General features: G+C 38.9%; 1 protein-coding gene across 3 annotated transcripts in view; it reads right to left on the bottom strand.

Moving 5' to 3' along the window:
- The window catches only part of spidr (scaffold protein involved in DNA repair), a 38,111-nt gene that overhangs the window by 13,866 nt on the left and 3,829 nt on the right, over nt 1-20,416 (bottom strand). For 2 of the 3 annotated variants that reach the window (XM_026926153.3, XM_026926151.3), the window contains exons 5-10: nt 19,679-19,755; nt 13,720-13,937; nt 12,202-12,302; nt 10,755-10,932; nt 3,294-3,507; nt 928-1,136 (exon numbers count right to left, since the gene is read on the bottom strand). In XM_026926153.3, the coding sequence (XP_026781954.3) occupies nt 928-1,136; nt 3,294-3,507; nt 10,755-10,932; nt 12,202-12,302; nt 13,720-13,937; nt 19,679-19,755 (997 nt within the window). The remainder of the gene's footprint in view (nt 1-927; nt 1,137-3,293; nt 3,508-10,754; nt 10,933-12,201; nt 12,303-13,719; nt 13,938-19,678; nt 19,756-20,416) is intronic. The other variant, XM_053240187.1, reaches the window with a different exon arrangement.

The raw sequence follows: 20,416 nt of genomic DNA, 5'->3' as shown, positions 1-20,416 counted from the left end.
ACACACACCAGATATAGGGTGGATTTCAACAGGAAGATGCTGTTGTACTTCCAACAGAGCAGGCCACCTTGCTATGATTGACGACATCATAAACTCTGGTCAAGTAAATGTTTTAGACCATCTGCAAGCTGGTAAAAACTCAGACGTTAGGGGTTCTTCTGTTACAACAACATGGATCATTTTGATATTCATGTAATGTCGTTCTGTTAACAATAACTATTAATTATAAAAAAAAAAAAGGTTCTATCAAACACATCTCAGGATTGCAACACGCTTCCATTCTACCAAGGTTTAAATCCACACCAGCTTTTTAAATACTTCACGCAGTGACAAAATGATGGATGCTTTTTGGAAAGCTTTTGAAATTTAGCTCATATGGTTTAAATTACCTGCATAGTGTCTCAAGTGGGAGCCATAAGAAGAAAAAAGAAAGTAAACCAAAGAGTGTGATCTCACTTTATATTCACATATGTCACAATATCAGATATATTTTTAATTTTTAAAAATGTACATTATGGATTAATCATTTTAGAAAGTGTTTGGATCATATTCTGTTGCAAGGGTATATCAATCTATAATGGATGAAACCAGGCATATCAAGAAGTAGTTAATCCTAACTGAGATAGTGGATATTAAGATATTAAACTAAACTCGGCCAAATTATTATCTTTTTTAAGCAAAAATAAAAGATCATCATAAAATATCCAATATTTTGGTTCTTATTAACGATAACAGTTTACTTCAACAGTAACATTAACAATAACAGTATTAACAGTACTTCTTATGGGCACTGTATCTACATGGACAGAACAATACATATCCCAACATATATCATTACCTAAAGTAAGCCATAAAGTGTTGGAGATATAGAGGGACAGTTACAAACTATTAACATGATGTATGCCAGTGACTTAAGACGTACTGTACCTCCCGACGTGTTGTTGCTGCGCTGTTCCAGAGAGACACTTGCTAAGAGTTTGATGTCTGAGTAAGCTTGTGTGAGGAAACTGTGCAACAGAGTAGAAATAGATCCTCTGGACCACCACCTCCACAGGACCACATACAGACCCTGAGGTCCCACAAGCCTCCAAAGCCTCCAGGAGAGACTCAAACGCACTTCCTGCATCCCCGCGGGTCTGTGTATACACATTAAAAATGAACTAATCAAAGTCATGTAAGGTTTATGTAAATTAACTGATATAATTATTGATTTGCTTGTCCAGGACTAAGTATGTCTCCAGAAAAGGCTAGTTTTGTATTAACTGTGGTTCTATAAATCTTGGATAACACCCAGGGAACCAGCAATGAGAAACACCTGGATAACTCCACGTAGATGCTGAGATGGAGAACAAATCATGCAAAGACTTATGCCGGAATATTTGCAATAAATACCAATGTTATACAGCCTTGTTTCCCTGGAACCTCCTTACGAGCCCATACTGACTCTGGTTATATGGGGGTTCATATAACCACAGTTGCATATGTAGTGTTCTATTTCATCCCTTCTAACCACCAAGGGCGGTGAGAATCAAACTCTTTTTCAGTGACCCTGTGCCCACTGTAGCCTCATATTGCTGTTCTTGGCTGACAGGGCTGGAACCCAATGTGGTCTTCAGCTCTTGTAGCCCAACAGCATCAAGGCTAGACATGTTTTCTGAGATGCTCAGGGTGGTTATTTGAATTACCAGAGCCTTCCTGTTAGCTTGAACCAGCCTAGCCATTCTCCCTTGACCTCATTCATCAACAAGGCATTTCCACCCACAGAACTGCCACTGGATGTTTCTAGTATTGGAAGCCTGTCTAAAGGCTTAGACTTTGACTTGGACAGAGGCTGTAAGGTAGGTATCCATGGTGATTATTTTTCTCAGGCAGGGCACCACTCCAAACCAGACTCCTTTTGTTAAAAATGATCTGTATCACCAGTAAGACTATGCTCGAGCTACTTTCACTGAGACAAGGACGCGTTTCCACCTGTGGGATTTGGGGTCCAGCCATAGGCTGATAGCCCACTTCTGATAAGTCCATAGTTCCAGCAAGTCTGAAGCTGCTATAATCAGTCCTAGAGAACTCAACAGATTGCAATACCACACATGGCAGCTTGGCTGCATCTGACTGGCAAGCATAATAATGTCTGTTATACACTGGTGTGATGGGGTGGCTAGCATTCTCAATGAGTCTAGCCTCATGTCAAGGAATGGCGTAGCATGCTTCTGTGAACTTCACTGTGAGACCAAGCACTGTAATGTTGTAAGGAGGCTGAAGGCCTGCTTTCCATGTATGGTAATATCCTAATGCCACTGGATATCAGGTGAGACAAGGCTGCTCGCATACATCATGACACCTATGGTATGCTGAAGGGCAGGATTTTTTTAAAGTAGAATGATTGTCCTTGGAATGAAATAAGCAGAACACAGATCCACAGACGTGAACCAGCCCTGTGGCTGCATTGCTTGAACTACATATGTAACTCCTAGAACACAAAAAGAGAGAGTCTTTAGGAACCCTCTCAAATCTAGAACAGGTCAATAACTACCGTCCTCCTTTGAACAAGTAAGTCAGCTGAATTCCGATTCCCTTGTTTTGACTTGTGGGGTGTACCTTTCCTATCAAGAAGGAACAAGCAACAGCACAACAATTTTGTTGAAGTCTGATATCAACAAGACCCCCAAAAAACTGGGAGCTTAAATCCCTGCATTACTGTCACCAGTACCCACAGATCTGATATAGTCGCCATCCAAAGAGTGATATTTTGGATATAAAACATCCTATTACCAGCCCCTGCCCTTCAGAGACGTGCTCTCTGGTGGGAAGTGCTGTTTAGAGCCTGCCTCTTGGGGTGAAGTGAGGTACGCCTGCCAGGGCTCTGAAGTCATTGCTCCCCTTTCCTAAGGTTTGTGCAAGGCAGGCCCTTGTGAGCACTGGTACAAGGAGCCAGGTTTTGCTTTTCGAAACCTAGTAGTGCCACACGGATTTGTGATACCGAAACATGGAATGAAAAAATGGAATGAAGGCAGCATGACGGCAGCATTTATTACCCACACTGCATCATATGTCAATAAGTGACTTGGACAAGGAGGTATCCAGATGTTTCCCACGAGAGGGGTGAAACAGAACTGGTCTTTTACATCAGTAATGAATCTTAAAAGGCTATTGAAGGATTACCTTTCAAAAGCATATATTGTTAATGAACATTTTGTATTTCACATATTGCATTTGTCAATGAACTTTATTAAAATTTCAAGGACAAGTCTGCTAGATATACTCAAATAGGTAAAGAAAAACTAGTCACATACCTGTTTATTAGGGATGGATGCCTGACAAGACTTGAAATTCTCTTCCCTTTTCCATAAGCACCTGGTTAAAGGATATGGTTTGGTCTTCTCCTTGAGGCACAGAACCTTTGAGCAGGTCACACTGTTGTCCTGCTTTGTAGCTCCTAAAACTTTCTGGCTGAAATGCGTATTGAGAATGATGGGATGATGCTCACCATCAACAGTCAGGCTTTGCCTATAGCATGAAAAATAAAACATACAGTTGCAAGAATAGGAAGAATTAATGGCCATTGAGGGAACAAGATATACGTTTATTGTAGCTTGTGAACCTTTGACCAAGTTTATTGTGTGGAAATATGCGTTTGAGTGAACCACATACTTATGACTGGCCGTCTTATTCACTCACTTCACTGTTCCACACTCATTGACCTTTGTGAGTGTGTGTGCAATTCACAGCACCTAGTCTACTACAGAACATAGGATGCTTTTTGTACAGGATAGGAATGATATCTGCCTACTGCATCAGCTCACAGTGCCCCACCTTACAAAGTGCTTTCAACCAGTGCAGCTCAACAGCCTTGTCTCTAGAACAATCTCAGCTATTCTAGGTACAATATATGTGGCATTAATGTAGGAAAATGTTTAAAAGTTCAGTTATGTTCAAGTGTGGGAATACTAGTGTCTTACTATGCTTTTACATGAAAGAAATAAATGAAGAACTTTCTTTTTGACAAGTTTATAATGTCACTGAGGGCTGTTACAGCAATAACTCAGTTAATAGTTAAACCACTATCAAATTTCTGCTATTCAGTATCTAAATGAGCACAAGAATATATATCTATCTGTATATATCCACATACAGTATTTCACAAAATATACTTTGATACAGCTCATGTATCAGAGAAAAGCTCAAAATTGAGAAGCTCAATTTATCATCATGTACCATCCCTAGATCTAGGCTGATCTAGGTTCTGTGTGGGAAACTGCAGACACCACACAGATAAAGACTTGCTAACTGATCAAGATGCCTTTTTCCACTCCAGTGAAATAATACAAGGCCCTATGAGAAACATATGCTCTAGAATGCAGATTATGGGGACAGAGGCAATTATAATTGGCCAAGCAACCATATACAAAATGCAACAATATAATCCTTGATTGACATTTTTTGTGTGTCAACTTGATATTAGTTTATGTGACTGATAGACCTCAAGTACACCTAAACAATTTTGTACACATCAACTCAAGATATCTCTCATTTCCTGCCCGTACAAGCAGAGACCTGCTCAGTCCTCCCTATATGACGCACTAGGCAAGATAATCATATTGGTACGTCATGACTCCAACTGGTCCTGGGACAGAGCTAAGTGGTTGCAATTTTTTTTTTTTTTTTTTTTTTTTTTTTTTTTTTAAATTCTCTGTGAACTGAACGAACCACGGGTTGAACAGGGAAGCTGGACGACAGCCAGGCAAAGGCAAGTTTACACAGGAGAGGTGGAGCCGCTCGCCTGCTCAGCGCAAACACGCAACAGTGCGGTGTCACCTCTCAGTTCGAGATAGCACAAAGTCCATTCTCTTATCAGTTTATCAGCTAAACCAATTTCAAACATGGTGGATTAGTCATAATTTTACAATACAAACAGTAGAAGAATAGGACTGGTTGTGAAATAATCAGGAAATATTACAGTGATTTTAAAAAATACAGTTGAGGTCAAAAGTTTACATACCCCTTTCAGAATCTGCAAAATGTATATTATTTTACCAAAATAAGAGGGATCATACAAAATGCATGTTATTGTTTATTTAGTGCTGACCTGAATAAGATATTTCACATAAAAGATGTTTACATATAGACCACAAGAGAAAATAATAGTTGAATTTATAAAAATGACCCCGTTCAAAAGTTTACATACCCTTGATTCTTAATACTGTGTTGTTACCTGAATGATCCACAGCTGTGTTTTTTTGTTTACTGATAGTTGTTCAAGAGTCCCTTGTTTGTCCTGAACAGTTAAACTGCCTGCTGTTCTTCAGAAAAATCCTTCATGCCACAAATTCTTTGGTTTTCCAGCATTTTTTGTGTATTTGAGCCCTTTCCATCAATGACTGTATGATTTTGAGATCCATCTTTTCACACTGAGGACAACTGAGGGACTCATATGCAACTATTACAGAAGGTTCAAACGCTCACTGATGCCGGCTCTTAATGCATGGTTTTTCCTTCTGGAGCATCAGTGTGCTCAAAATCATACAGTCATTGTGGGACCTGAAGGATTTTTCTGAAGAACAACAGAACATTTTCTCTTGTGGACCATATGTAAACATACATTTTGTATGATCCCTCTTATTTTGGTAAAATAATAAACATTTTGCAGATTCTGTAAGGGGGATGTAAACTTTTGACCTCAACTGTATATACTTCAGCATAGCCAAGGGGTCTGTGATTTTTTTTTTGTTACAGAAATCACAAGACTATTATCAAAGCTATTATATTAATTAGTAAGTTCTTATGGTTATTGCCTTATTTGACTGATAGTTTAATCAAAATGAGTTTAATCGAAGCCTCAGTAACTAACAACTTGAATCTAATGACAATTTTAATAAATATTTGTCCTGTGTGTGAGAAATGTTGGAATAAAAAATTTAATAATAAACAGACATATTAGTGTCATATCAAGATGCCTAATACTTAAATAGCTGGATTATGAATAAAATGCTAAAATAAATCTGTACTGACGCTGCAAAATGTTTGCAAAAAACACTGATTTATGGTATTCAAATACGAAAAGAAAAATGATTTGCTTGTATGCAGGATAAAGAGGCTGATACACATAAAAATCCTTGTTACGTTCTTTAATCAGAAGTGACACAGCACAATGTGAAAAATTTAACGGAGAAAGCGCTCAGCTCTACAGGTGAAGGTGTGGTCCACGCTCTCACAGTTACCTGCACAGAGATGGCAGCCATTTCCGCCAGCTCCAAGAGTGTGTGTGTGTACACGTGTGTTGCATGTGTGCATGTGCGTGTGTGTATGTGTGTTAAGGAGTGGCACACTTTAGTCACTCACATCGCACAAAGTGTGCTAGAACATTACTGGCACTGAGACAGCATGCTTGTTTAGGTGATAGGAAAAACCCTAACACAACGTTATATTCGAATTAAGAGACTAATTATTCTGCATTCAAGTCTATACACATTATATTAATATTAGCAAGATTAACATGATTAGCAGACCTGACAATCCTGAAGAGCAGAGGTGAACCGCAGGGTGCGTTTGAGCAAGTCATGCTGTTGTCCTGCTGTTAAAGGAGTATCAATGGGGGTGTGCAGATGAAGAGAGATGGGGGGTGTGGGATATTTACATGACTGTATCAGACTTTTACGCATTTTGCACAAGAGCTCTGCATTGTAACATCAGAGTACGCTGGAACATGCTCAAAAATCTTCTTTTTTGTTGTCCATAATAAAAACAGAAGATGAGTCAATTGAACTCTCCCATATTAACTGTCACTCTCTGGAAGCCCCGCCTCCTTCCCCCATTTCACACTAGTAACACTCTGGCCCAGGTTCACGGTGCTTGATAGACGCACTCTCTGTCAAGCAAAACGGAGAATATTTTGACTTCATGAAAAACTAAACGAAATAAAATCTATCACTGTTTGTTTGAATTAGCTAACATTAGACAAGTATATATTTAACATCAATTAACTACATCGATTAAGGAGACTACAGAAATTTATATATATATATATACACTATATTACCAAAAGTATTCGGTCACCTGCTTGACTCACATATGAACTTAAGTGCCATCCCATTCCTAACCCATAGGGTTCAATATGATGTCAGTCCACCTTTTGCAGCTATTACAGCTTCAACTCTTCTGGGAAGGCTGTCCACAAGGTTGAGGAGTGTGTTTATAGGAATTTTTGACCATTCTTCCAAAAGCGCATTGGTGAGGTCACACACTGATGTTGGTCGAGAAGGCCTGGCTCTCAGTCTCCGCTCTAATTCATCCCAAAGGTGTTCTATCAGGTTCAGGTCAGGACTCTGTGCAGGCCAGTCAAGTTCCTCCACACCAGACTCTGTCATCCATGTCTTTATGGACCTTGCTTTGTGCACTGGTGCACAGTCATGTTGGAAGAGGAAGGGGCCCGCTCCAAACTGTTCCCACAAGGTTGGGAGCATGGAATTGTCCAAAATGTTTTGGTATCCTGAAGCATTCAAAGTTCCTTTCACTGGAACTAAGGGGCCAAGCCCAACTCCTGAAAAACAACCCCACACCATAATTCCTCCTCCACCAAATTTCACACTCGGCACAATGCAGTCCGAAATGTACCGTTCTCCTGGCAACCTCCAAACCCAGACTCGTCCATCAGATTGCCAGATGGAAAAGCGTGATTCATCACTCCAGAGAACGCGTCTCCACTGCTCTAGAGTCCAGTGGCGGCGTGCTTTACACCACTGCATCCGACACTTTGCATTGCACTTGGTGATGTGTGGCTTGGATGCAGCTGCTTGGCCATGGAAACCCATTCCATGAAGCTCTCTGCTTACTGTACTTGGGCTAATCTGAAGTTTGGAGCTCTTTAGCAATTGACTGTGAAGAAAGTCGACGACCTCTTTGCACTATGCGCTTCAGCATCCGCTGGCCCCTCTCCGTCAGTTTACGTGGCCTACCACTTCGTGGCTGAGTTGCTGTTGTTCCCAAACTCTTCCATTTTGTTATGATAAAGCTGACAGTTGACTGTGGAATATTTAGGAGCGAGGAAATTTCACGTGACAGTTCCACGCTGGAATTCACTGAGCTCCTGAGAGCGGCCCATTCTTTCACAAATGTTTGTAAAAACAGTCTGCGTGCCTAAGTGCTTGATTTTATACACCTGTGGCCAGGCCAAGTGATTAGGACACCTGATTCTGATCATTTGGATGGGTGACTGAATACTTTTGGTAATATAGTGTATATATATATATATATATATATATATATATATATATATATATATATATATATATATATATATATACACACACACACATTATATATATACATATGGGCCTCATGGGGAAAAGTTTCAGAATAGTCCTTTCGTAAATCATTTGTACAAGGTAGAAACTGAATCAGCGTATATACAGGGTAATCACCACTTGAAAAGTGTACAAGAACACATTCTTTCTTACTATTCTAGAAAATTGTAGGAGTATTCCGGCCTTCCTTTTCATTCGTTCAGCTGAAAAAGTTGTTTTTGACTATTTGCGGTCCAACATTTTAGGTGACAATTCTAATAAATGTAGTTATTAACTGATGTTAGTGCCAGCGAGGGGAAATAAGTATTCCGACACTTTTGTTTTTGTGTCATTTAATATACTTCCAGCACATATATCTACTTCAAATTTACACATAGAACATTTACAGATGTCTCTTGCCTTTGTTCTTATAAATATAAAGAAAGTATGCATTCATAACCATAAACACAGATGCTATGTAATTAAAAAAACAGGATTTCACAACACACTCTGAGACTAATCATAGGGAAGGTCAGAAAGAAGCCAGCAATCACTCGAAAAGAGTTGCAGTACGACCTGAAAGCAGCAGGAACAGCAGTTTCACAGAGAGCAATACCCAATGATCTGCACCGGGACCATCTCCATTCCTACACCTCACGCAAAACTCCTCTGCTAAAAAAACAAGCAGGTCTAAAAGCGCTGAGACAAATCTGAACTCTTTCTGTACTCTGGTCAGGGGAAACAAAAATAAAATTCTTGCTTTTTTAAACACGTCTTTGTTTATGCTTATGAATACATTGGCTTTGTACAGACAAGTACAAAGTCGAAAGACATTTGTGTAAATGTGTGTGCGTAAATGGATAGTGTAAATGTCTGAATATTTATTGTGTTTACTGTATGTGTAATGTTAGCTAAGTCAAAAAAGATTAAAAGATTTCAATCCACTTTATTGATTAATGGCGTTGCCTTCTAGAGGAAAAATCGAGTTGAGACGAGAGCACTGGCCAAAACATTACTAATGTGAGATGGGAGGAAGAGGGCGGGGCTTCCAAGTTGTTAGTTAATATTGGTGAGTTCAAAACACCTATGCAACTGTCAATCATTCTAGATTCAAATGCTGACGAGCTCATCTCCGATTTTTATTGGAGAACAATGGCATATTTTTGAGTGCTGACCCCGATGTTAAAATGTGGAGCTCCTACGCAAACTGAAAATTTTTGTTAAATGTGTGGTTCCAAATATCTGCTAACACTGTGAGGTCAAAGGCAATGTCAAACTGTTGGACTTTCCTCTCGGCTCAGCCGTCCAATAACACGATGTCCTGCACATGTTTGTAATTTATTTCCCTGCCATCAGCAAGAGCTATTGTGAGCCACTCCTCCTTGACACAAGAACGAAAGAAAGAATGAAAGCGAGAGCAAACGACCAAGGAAAGGAAATAGGAGAAAAAGGATCCAGCTGTGTTTTTCCCTTTGGCTTGCTGGAAATGAGCAAAGAGCTGCCAGGAAGAGGAATGCAGGCCGTTCCCTAGAGCAGAACGATGACGTGGGAGCAGTGTGTGGGAGAGAGGGAAGAAAAAAAAAAAGTCAATCCAGTTTGGGCTGAGTATCTACTCCCCTCACAGCTGTAGCCGAGCTCGGCCTTTCCCTTTCCCCCCCACCTAAGAAAAAAATGATCTTATCAGACTCTGTGTAAGCCAGAGTTATATCTGCTAAAAATCACCACAACGTGACCGTCAAATGCACCACAACTCGCCTGGCAAGAGTGTAAACAGTGTGAAGGGCAAGTATTAAATTAGACCACTATATGGCTCTTGGTTAAAAAGCTTGTGTTGTGTTCACATTTCTGTTCATTTTTTAAACTTCAACACACCACTTTCCCCACCTGCTTTCTAAACTCTCATTCATGAATTTTCTTTTGCTGAAGACTTTCCCGTGACAGAAAACATGCAGTTACAGCTAGGGCTGGGGCGATACGACGATATAATATCGGCATTGTGTTAAAATATCTCATCGTACACTTTTAGGCCTCGTGATATCTTTTTCGAACTGTTTTTTTTTTTCTTTGATTGGAAGCAGCTGAATTGATAAGGAGCCTTTAAAACTGTGAAACGCATTTTTATTTATTATTTGAATTTATTAAAAGTATTAGATTTCAAAGTAATAGTATTTTTAATCTTTTTCATTTTTAAAAATATATAGATAACAATATATGGCATAGCTATACAGTATATTGTGATACATATAGTGCATTGTAGAAGCATCATGACATATTTTAGTCACATATACTGAGTTACAGCTTTACTTCTGACTGTTACAAAGTGCTAACACTGGAGACTCCTTCCATAAAGGGTACATTTTTTTTTAAGGATTTTTCTTCTAGGCTTTTCCAAATTAGATAATTATGTTTAGATTTTGGATAGATTCATGTTACTTAATTTATATATATATATATATATGTGAGGGAGACTCTTACCACGGTGGATAGACGTGGATGGTGTCGCCTGCGCTGGGTGCCAGCTGAGTGGCTGTTTCCTTGCTGAACAGAGCGACGCATGTCTCTTTCTCGGGATGTCTCTCGCACAGCGCAGCCTGCATCCCGCAAACGTCCCACACGTTCTGAACATGGAGCACTAACACACCCGGTCTCTCCTCTGACACAACACAATAACAAACAACAACAACGACAACATTCAGAGAAGTTGGAGATTTAGCTTTTTACTCATTTTTACTACTATAAAGTAAATAAAGCTCCCGTGTTGCATCACACCACCCAGGCGCTGATTATTTTCCTATTGCAGCATGACCCGGACTACGTAACTGATGCCAGATCAGGAATCTTCATCCACCATCTAACAACAAACATCCTGGTATAAATATTTTTTAATAATATTGTTGCATGAACTGCATCAAAAATTGTCAGGATGTTTATACTTTATACAACTAAAGATTGATTTTTCATCAATTCAAGTTACAGTAAAGTTCTTCTGGTATCTTTTAGCCTGAAATGAAGCGTGTGTGTGTGTGTGTGTGTGTGTGTGTGTGTGTGTGTGGTTGGGGGGACTGGAACTGTCCTCCCACGCAGTAACTACTGCTACATATTTACCTTTGAACTCTACAGGACGTCTTATCTACCATCGTTCTTCATTTTCCACCAATTTTGTTTTATGCCCACCCACTCTATCTCTCTCTTTCTCTCTCTCTCTCTCTCTCTCTCTCACACACACACACACACACACACACACACACATACCCAAGGCCAGATTGATGTGAGAACACAGAAAAATCGTTATACCATGGAAAACAAAAATGAAAGAGGAGGAGTATATGCTTTTGGGTTTGTAATTTCCTGTAACCACCACAGGTTAAGGTCGGTTAAGACAGCGAGTATACAACGGCTAGCGCCCGGGTTTACGCTTCATCAGAAGTGCTTCTGAGAGTTGCCCGAAACATGGAGCGCTTTTGGTTTTGCAGAACGTTGGGAGGTTCTTAGCTGTCCATAACAAAGGGGGAGGAGCCAAAAACAAAGCCAAAAATATCCAAAAAAAAAAGTGACTCATTTTACTTGAAGAGAGGCCATTTGTTATGATGATATAAATTCTAACAGGAAGCATTCCTTGGAAAGAATTCTTGATGTCATCTATTCAATTTATTAGAACATTACTGACACCTTGTATAACGCAAAATATTTGACTGATTGTAAACATTTACTCCATAAAAAACCGCACTGGCTTAAAGGAGAAAATGTAATTTTCCTAAAATGCATTTATGAGTGGACACGTCAAAGTGTGCATAATATTAGTGAATAACTCGATGTTGGTCAGATATTTCTAGAATTCAGCCACTGTGACATCTGATGGGTTTTCCCAAACTGCAGTACATATATAGTCAGATAGTTGTGTGTGTGTGTGTGTTTTCCATACCTGTTCCTGTGGTATTGCCAGACACAAGCTGGTGCCTCCAGAAGCTTATGGCTGACCTTTGTCGACACTGAAGTCTGTTCAGTCTCTCTGCAAATCCCCGACTATAAAGACGTAAAACACAGATTCACAAATTTATCATCACATGTCAGCGAGACTACATGTCGTGTCACACGTACGGGATTTTAGTTTCGATTCTGCACCTGTAATGTAGACTTGTAAGCACCTAAGAACTGATGCTGTAATCATAAATGCTGTTCGCCTTCACTCTTATACACCTGTACACTGCAACGATGAATAATTCCACTATCCCGTATCACCCAGGAGACGACGCGATTGTACTTGCAAGCTGCTTTGCACAGAAGTGTAAAGCAAAATAAATCAAACAGTCAAAATAAAAAAAAACTCATAAATCCAAGAGTCCTATTTGGAACATTTCCTTCCTTGGCTTGTACCAAACAGGAAAGCCTCAGAGACCATGCACAATCAACAAGGAAAATTTTTCAGACCATTTGCATAATGAAAAACCCACAAGTGTGAACAAGCTTTTTTTTTCTTTTTCTTTCCCTGATCGTTGTGTCTGAATAAACAATGTGCTTGCCAGGTCAATCTGACCTGTTTTCAACAACTGTAACTCATAAAGACTATAAAAGACAGACATGTCAATATTGCAAGCAAGAAAATCCAAGAAAAAAAACTTTTAACCACAAAAAGTCTTTGTTGGTGGTATTTTTTCCCATATCTGCCCCAAGCAAATGAAAAAAACAGCAAGGTAAAAGTCCAGAAAATTTAGTGTGGAGTACTTTTATACTAGATGAACAGGGTTACTGATACTCATTGACATTTGTGCTATATCATACCCTGTTAGTCAAGCAAGCTTCAAATACAGTGCCTTGCATAAGTATTCACCACCTTGAACATTTTGTAGTAGAACCAAGAGGATAACTCTTGGATAACGTGATGCTACCACCACCATGCTTCACTGTATTCACTGCTTGCATGTTAGGTCTCCACCATAAACGTTTGATCTGAGGCCAAATTTTGGTCTCATTGGCTCAGAGAATATTTTTTCCATGTATGCTGAGTCTCAAAACAGAATGTCGTGTATTTTTTTGTTCTTCTTGTCACTCTTTCATAAAGCCCAGCTTTGTATAGCTTCCAGACTACGGTTTATGGAGTCACAGTTGTTTTTCCAATTGTTTTTTATTTTCAATAATGGATTTAACTGTGTTCCAAGTTTTTTTTTTTTAATAACCAAATCCTGATTGATACTGTTCCAAAACTTTGTCTCGAACTTGTTTTGATAGCTCTTTGGTCTTCATGATGCTGTTTGTTTAGATATGTTCTCTAACAAACCAGGAACAGGTGTGAATACTTTTGTGAGGCAATGTACAATAGAAGCAGTGTTTTTTGGTTTCAGCTAGTGGTCATTTACATTTTACACCCAACAAATATTGTTCATGTCATGCTTTGAACTGTACCCTGTACCCTCAAAGGCGCATTGTGCGTGGCCGTCCACACCTTTCAAACTTGCGTTTCTTTTTCCCGGAGTCCTCAGGTGTCTTCGCGGGCTTATCTGTTTGTTTCGGAGGCGTCTGGAGCAGCGCTTGGGCAGACCGAACCCACTCGCTGATGGACCTCTGTCGCTGCTCTGCTGGCTCCTGAGCAAGAGCGTCCAGCCGGCTGGGGTTGAGATCTCCATCGCTATCTGAAGAGCAGTCTGAGATCTCAGCCGCCACCTGACATCAAAGAGACATGACTTTTAGTATAATAACATATTAATACCCTGATGACCCAAAAGCCAGTAAGTGCACCCAGTGTTTAAACATGCCCTGTAATGCTGCCGTGCTGGATACATTTTGGCGCGACACCAGCTAGCATACTGGAGGTTGGTGCACAATGGCCAATGAGTAGCAACAAGATACTTAACAAAATGGCAACTGATGGACATGACATACTTCTCAGTAGCTTTGTTATGAAACATGAAACCAAAACGTTTCCGGCTGTCTGTCTTTTCATAAATACCTTGTTTGTCCCAGTTGATAAAAGACACGCTAATTATTTATACACCACAGCGCTGCTGAATGCTCCACTCTGATTGGTTAGAAATGAGAAATGTAATTCTACCATGCTTCCCATGTTCTAATAGCTGGACTTTTATTTTAAAAAGAGTTTATTTACTTTTGGCCAAGCAGTATGGTATGTTCAGGATGCTTTATAATTACCAGGAGTCATTTATCTAAAAATTGTATAAAATGTAAGCAAATATTTTTCTCAATATTAAATATTAGGCTATAGAAAATAGCATTACTGATAATAATAATAATAATAATAATAATAATAATTATTATTACTATTATTATTATTATTATTATTAATGCTATTTTCTATAGCCTAATATTTAATATTGAGAAAAATATCAGGCTGGATGGAGGACTTGATCAGTGCCATCCAGCACTGGATGTCATTCTTGTCATTCTTCTTCTTCTTAGTATTATTATTATTATTTAGAGACACATACCATGAGTAGCAAGGTCAGGTTAATGTGACAACTTGGGCTTTCATACTATCGAAGGATTTATGAGTCAGGTAGTAAAAAAAAAAAAGACAGACACCGGAAATGTCTAAGTGCACATCTTTTATGAGTGTAAATAAGTGTATGTGGTTGACGCAACAACGTGCGTGTGTCTTATAATCAAAGACAACACATCTGACACAGTAAAGGAACCGGTTTGTTGTGGAAAATTCTGGTGCACTACCTGCCTCCGTGTCATGTGGAGGCATGATCAGCATTCCAGCCGGCCCTGTCAGCCCACGTGTTCTTTTTTATTTGAGTCAACTCCAGCCCGCAGGGCAGCGTGCCAACAAACATCACGTAGCACAAGCTCACTTTCTCTTTATTCCCCCCTCCTGAGTCTGTTTCTTCTAGTCCTTCTCTTGTCCCTCTCAGTTGATCCCACCCTATATCCCCCCCACCCCCAGCTCTAGAACACCATGTTCCTGGCTTCAAGTCAAAAATGCGTTCAGCCCGCAGTGAGTGAAGCTGAATGGAGCTGTGTACAGATTTTATACTCTATTAAACCTCTTCGTTGGAATCTTTTTATTGTTTGTTTTTTTACTTATAGTAAGGAAGCCGTTCTGTCGTGCAGGAACAGGACGGATCAACAGCTGTATGAGGAACATAAGCAAGCCTTAGGTCAACTGTCTGACCAGCGAGTGCCAGATTTCATAAAGGGGCACAGGGCCACCAAGAAAGCGCCAAAACCGAATGACTCATGTGGGCAAACAAAATCATATTTAATCATTACCACCGAAACTGACTAATTCTGCCTCTGAGAATCATCTATTCAAGAGAAGGTACAATTCATTTGAATAAAAGCTGATAAAAAAAAGAATTTTACCACAAATATCCTAGCAACAGTTAAAAAAAAAAAAAAAAAACACAGCGAAGCAAAATTCCTGTGATGCTACATAATAATCAGCAGCTCCAGGCTCCCGAGTGGAGTAACAAAAACATTTTCGCTCTATCGTCTGGAGATCACAAGTTTGTATCCCAATAATGCCACAGCCATCCGAGGCCAGGAGTCCACGAAAGCAAAAGTGGTCATGCTCTCAGGGTGGGAGGGGTATACTCCGTCTCCCTTGTCAATCACTGCAGGCACTAGGCGCATCTGTGTGCTCATGTATGCAGAAGAGGGCAGATTTCCTCTGAGTGTATTACGCTGCCCTGTGACACACTCGGAGGAAACAGCAGCTCGAAAAGATGTAAAGAGTAAATAAATAATATTTCATCTTTTCTATTGGCTCACAAGACCGAATATTTCACCTAGATAAACACAAAAGTGAAAGCAACCACAACCGGAAGCAAATGTGTGTCTTTCATGTCCTGCGACCTTTCCCTTTCGGTGAACTGGTTTTCCACCAGGTGAAATTTATTTATCTTTGGTCTGACCACTGCTTTATCTACAACATTAAAAGCAGTAAGAATGCAGTATTCAGCTCACGTATCACCATAGCAAGGGGTCAGAAAATGTAAATGCTATCGCTAAACCGTAAATGTTGGCACCTCTGTAAACATGGAGGCATTTCCCCATTTTGTTCCGTTCAGAGATTTGTGATTCTCCGCAAAGAATCCTCAAATGAAAATGACTTCACTGGAAGTAAGAATCCCAAAACACCTTAGGTCCTGTATCTATTTACGATCTAGCATTACTTTATTTCTTTAGTTGTTAGAACCTAAAAACATGTGCCCTTAATTTTAACATTAACATTTACATATTTTTTATTTACTCTTATTCTTGCTTTTGTCATTTTGTTTCTTAATGATTTACATTTTATTATCGCTGATCATATTATGTCCCTGCTTGATTCATATTATAAGGATCACTTTTTAATTTCCTTGTAAAGCCAAATTTTATGTGTGGACTGTGCTATATGAATAAATATCACTAAGAACATGGAAACTTAATAAAATAAAAAGAGGAACATTTTAACCCATTCAGAGCCTGTGTCCATTGCAAAGTACGTCACAGGATTCAGGGATTATTCTTCATTAAAATGCATAGGTTAAGAGAAGGTTCACTGATTGGTTGACAAACTATACAAAGTCCACTGCAGTAGACATAAAAGAAGAAAATAAAATACATCAAGATTTTAAATAGTTAACCTTTAAATTAGTTCTTTGTTTATATTTCAGCTATCTGGACCAGATGAGATCATGATTTCAGGTAAAAACAAAAGTTTAAAAATACAAACAGAGAGAGCGTTTGCAATCATGTGGCAGCAGTGCTATGCATAAAATCAGGTGCGTACAGATCAAGAGCTTCAGTTAATGTTCAGAATAAAGGTAAAAAGTAGGGCAGTGTGGCTGAATGGTTAAGGCTCTGGGTTACTGATCGGAAGGTCGGGGGGTCAAGCTGCTGCTGTCGGGCGTTTGAGCAACGCCTTTAAGCACTTCTGCTCTGGGGTGCTGTACCATGGCTGACCCCAGCTTCCTAGCAAGCTGGGATATGTGGAAAAACTGCATTTCATTGGCTCTGTACTCGTACTCTGCACAATGACCAGGTGACATTTTTTCCAGTTTTACCTGTCCAGTTTTTGGTGATCTTGTACCAACTGTAGCATCAAATTCCTGCTTTTTGTTGACAGGCGCGGAACCCGATGTGGTCTCCTGCTATGGTATCGCATCCGCCTCAAGCTTTGACATGTTGAGATGCTTTTCTGCTCACACAGTTGTAAAGAGTGGTTATTTGAGTTAGCGGCAATAGCGTCTGTTCTGCCGTTCTCCTCTGACCTCTCTCATCAACGAGGCATTTCCACCTGCAGAACTACGCTGAACTATGTAAGACTACTATGGGTTTTTTTTGGTTTTGGCACCATTCTGTGTAAACTCTAGAGACTATTGTGCACATAAATCCCAGGAGATTTTCTGAAATACTCAAACCAGCCTGTCTGGCAGCCACAACCATTTCATTGAGAAGATTTTTCCCCTTTCTGATGTTGGATGTGAACATTAACTGAAGCTCTTGTCTTGTATCTGCATGGATAATTGCATAGCTTGTATAGACGTGTTTCTAATAAAAGTAAACGGTGAGTGTATAACATTGTTTTGAACTCACCATGAAATGCAATATCAGCTGCTTTTTCTCCAGACAAAAAAAAAAAAAAAGTAGAACTTGATATGCCTTATTTGAATACTAGATTAAGTAAATGAATACTACAGTCCAGACATCTGGATATTCAAATCACCACACCCTTCACCTCCAGCTGAATATGTTTGGAAGTGAAACAAGGTACAGTACACCGATCCGATGTATTAACAATCCTGTTCAATCCTGAGCTCGGCTTACTGTCTCTGTGGAGTTCCACATGTTCTCCCCGTGTCTGCATGGGGTTTCTCCGGGTTCTCCGGTTTCCTCCCACCTCCCAACACACCAGTAAATGGACTGGCTACGCTAAATTGGCCCTTGGGTATGAACAAGTGTATTCAGAGTGTATTCTTGCCTCGCACGAAGTGCTCCCGGGCTAAGCCTCAGATCCAGTGTAACCCAGACCAGGATAAAACGCATGAAGGAATGAAGGAATGAAGATTATTCAGACTGACCTTTCATATACTGATACGCTAATAAGACAGGCTAAAAATAAATTATTAAAATCATAGATTAAAATAAATTTTTAAAATTAAAATATACTATTTTTAAATTAATTTATTTATTTATTTAAGTAAATATTACGGAATACTAATTTAATATAAAATAATAATAACAAATTGCAACATTGTGAATATTAGTCTGTTTAATTTTACTAAATGCTCATATTTTGATAGGTTTTAAATGAATAATAATTGAGTATTAAAATAATCAAAAAATTAAAAATACAAAAATCTTAAAAAAAAATTTTAAATATGAAAATAATCTAAAATAATGTAAATAATAATGTTTCGCAATATCAAGTTGTGAAAACCGTGCTGTTTTTAATGTGTGTCCCATTTCAGGGTGTTTCTTCCCATCTCATTCCCAGTGTTCCCAGGATAGGCTTGGGATCCACTGCCACCCTGACCAGGATAAAGCACATACTGAAAATGAATGAATGCATGAATGCATGAATGAATGAATGAATGAAAGATTTTAAGGGACCACACCGCCCTCTAGTGGGTAACCGAGCTCCAGCTCCTAATCCAGGACTGAGAAGTGAGTATTTTAGCTGTTTTTTATTTATTTATTATTTTTTTGCAACATCAGATATCCTTGTATTATTTTTTTTTTTTTTTGCCATCGCAGTAGAAATCAGATTTTAAAATTTTCCATTTGCAAATCCTCATGTTATTTATTTCAGTGAAATTCCCGACATAGCTTTTGCTCATCTCTCATTATCTAGTGTCACACAGTGATTAAAGGCTCTGGGTTTTTGATAATCTGCTCCAGGGGAGGTGTATCACAGCTGACCCTACGCTCTGACCCCAACTTCCTAACAAGCTGGGACATGCGAAGAAAAGAATTTCACTGTGCTGTAATCTATACGGAACAAAAGAGCTTTCTTTCTTTCTTTCTTTCATAGACAATGGGTGTATGGGTTTAAAATATCATCGTAAACATTCTACGATAAAAGATATGCATCATATCATATCATAACAAGGCTTGTGAACAACTGCAACTAAAAAAAAAAAACAGTGTTTTTAAACTGAGCTTAATGATATTTTAATATCGACAGAAATCAATTAACCCTGAAAATAAAGAAAAAAAATTTTTTTTTTTTAACTGTAAAAAGGTTAACATTTAAAGATTTATAACTGTACAAAACGTCAATATCAAATCAGCTGCTTTCATAATTGTTAGAAAAAAAAATTTTTTTGACATCATCACATTGCTCAGCCCTAATAGACAAACGCAAGGAAATAAACCCCCTTTTTTTGGAAAAGAAAAAGAAGCTGTTTTGCTTAAACTCAAACATGATCTCGATACGTCTCGATACTTTTACTCACCTCAGAAATTTGCTCCTTTGAAGCGGAAGTGTCCTCATGCTCACTTTCTGAATCAATGGTGGGAAGCTCGTCTGTATCTATAAACAACACAACCGCACAATAATAGAATAATTATATCTGATTGCATCAGTAACCTGCTGAACATGTGTTACTGCCAGAAAGCAACAAGAGATTTTTTTTTTTTTTTTTAAAGAACGATTTATGAATGTTACAAAGAGCTAACACTGCAAACTCCTTCCAGAAACATGGAATAGTTTTTTTTTTCAGGCTTGTCCAGGCTTTAACAAAAAAAGGTAATTCTTAAGTGTATAGGTGTACAGCAACACCTAACATTGACCCTTTCTAGCAGTACACTGATGTTCCAGTCTGCTGGCCGAATAGAAATGAGCTTTTTCAATCAGTAGAAACAAATGAATTATTTTATCCCTGCAAGTCTGTTATAAGATTAGTCAGGACACTGTTGGGTTTCTGTGTGTAGAGTATCGTGACTCTGTGTTTAGTTGCTGCTGAGCAGGGTGATGGGATAAGGCAGGGGTGTGAGCCCCATGCTGGGCAACCAGTTCACATCTCTCCACAATAACACTGTTACAGAGATAAAACGCACAGCACAACTAAAGCTTTTTTGATAGTAAAACACTGTATACAACTGCCACAATAAAATTATAGCATTTAAATCTAGTAGGCTAGGTAAAAAAAAAGAAATACCTATAAAAAACTGCAAATTCTTAAAGCCTTGAG

This window comes from Pangasianodon hypophthalmus, chromosome 1 (genome assembly GCF_027358585.1).
Source record: "Pangasianodon hypophthalmus isolate fPanHyp1 chromosome 1, fPanHyp1.pri, whole genome shotgun sequence".
In the NCBI taxonomy this organism is placed as follows: Eukaryota; Metazoa; Chordata; class Actinopteri; order Siluriformes; family Pangasiidae; genus Pangasianodon; species Pangasianodon hypophthalmus.
Note: the sequence above shows the minus strand (reverse complement) of the source record. Positions and strands in the feature narration are given on the sequence as shown.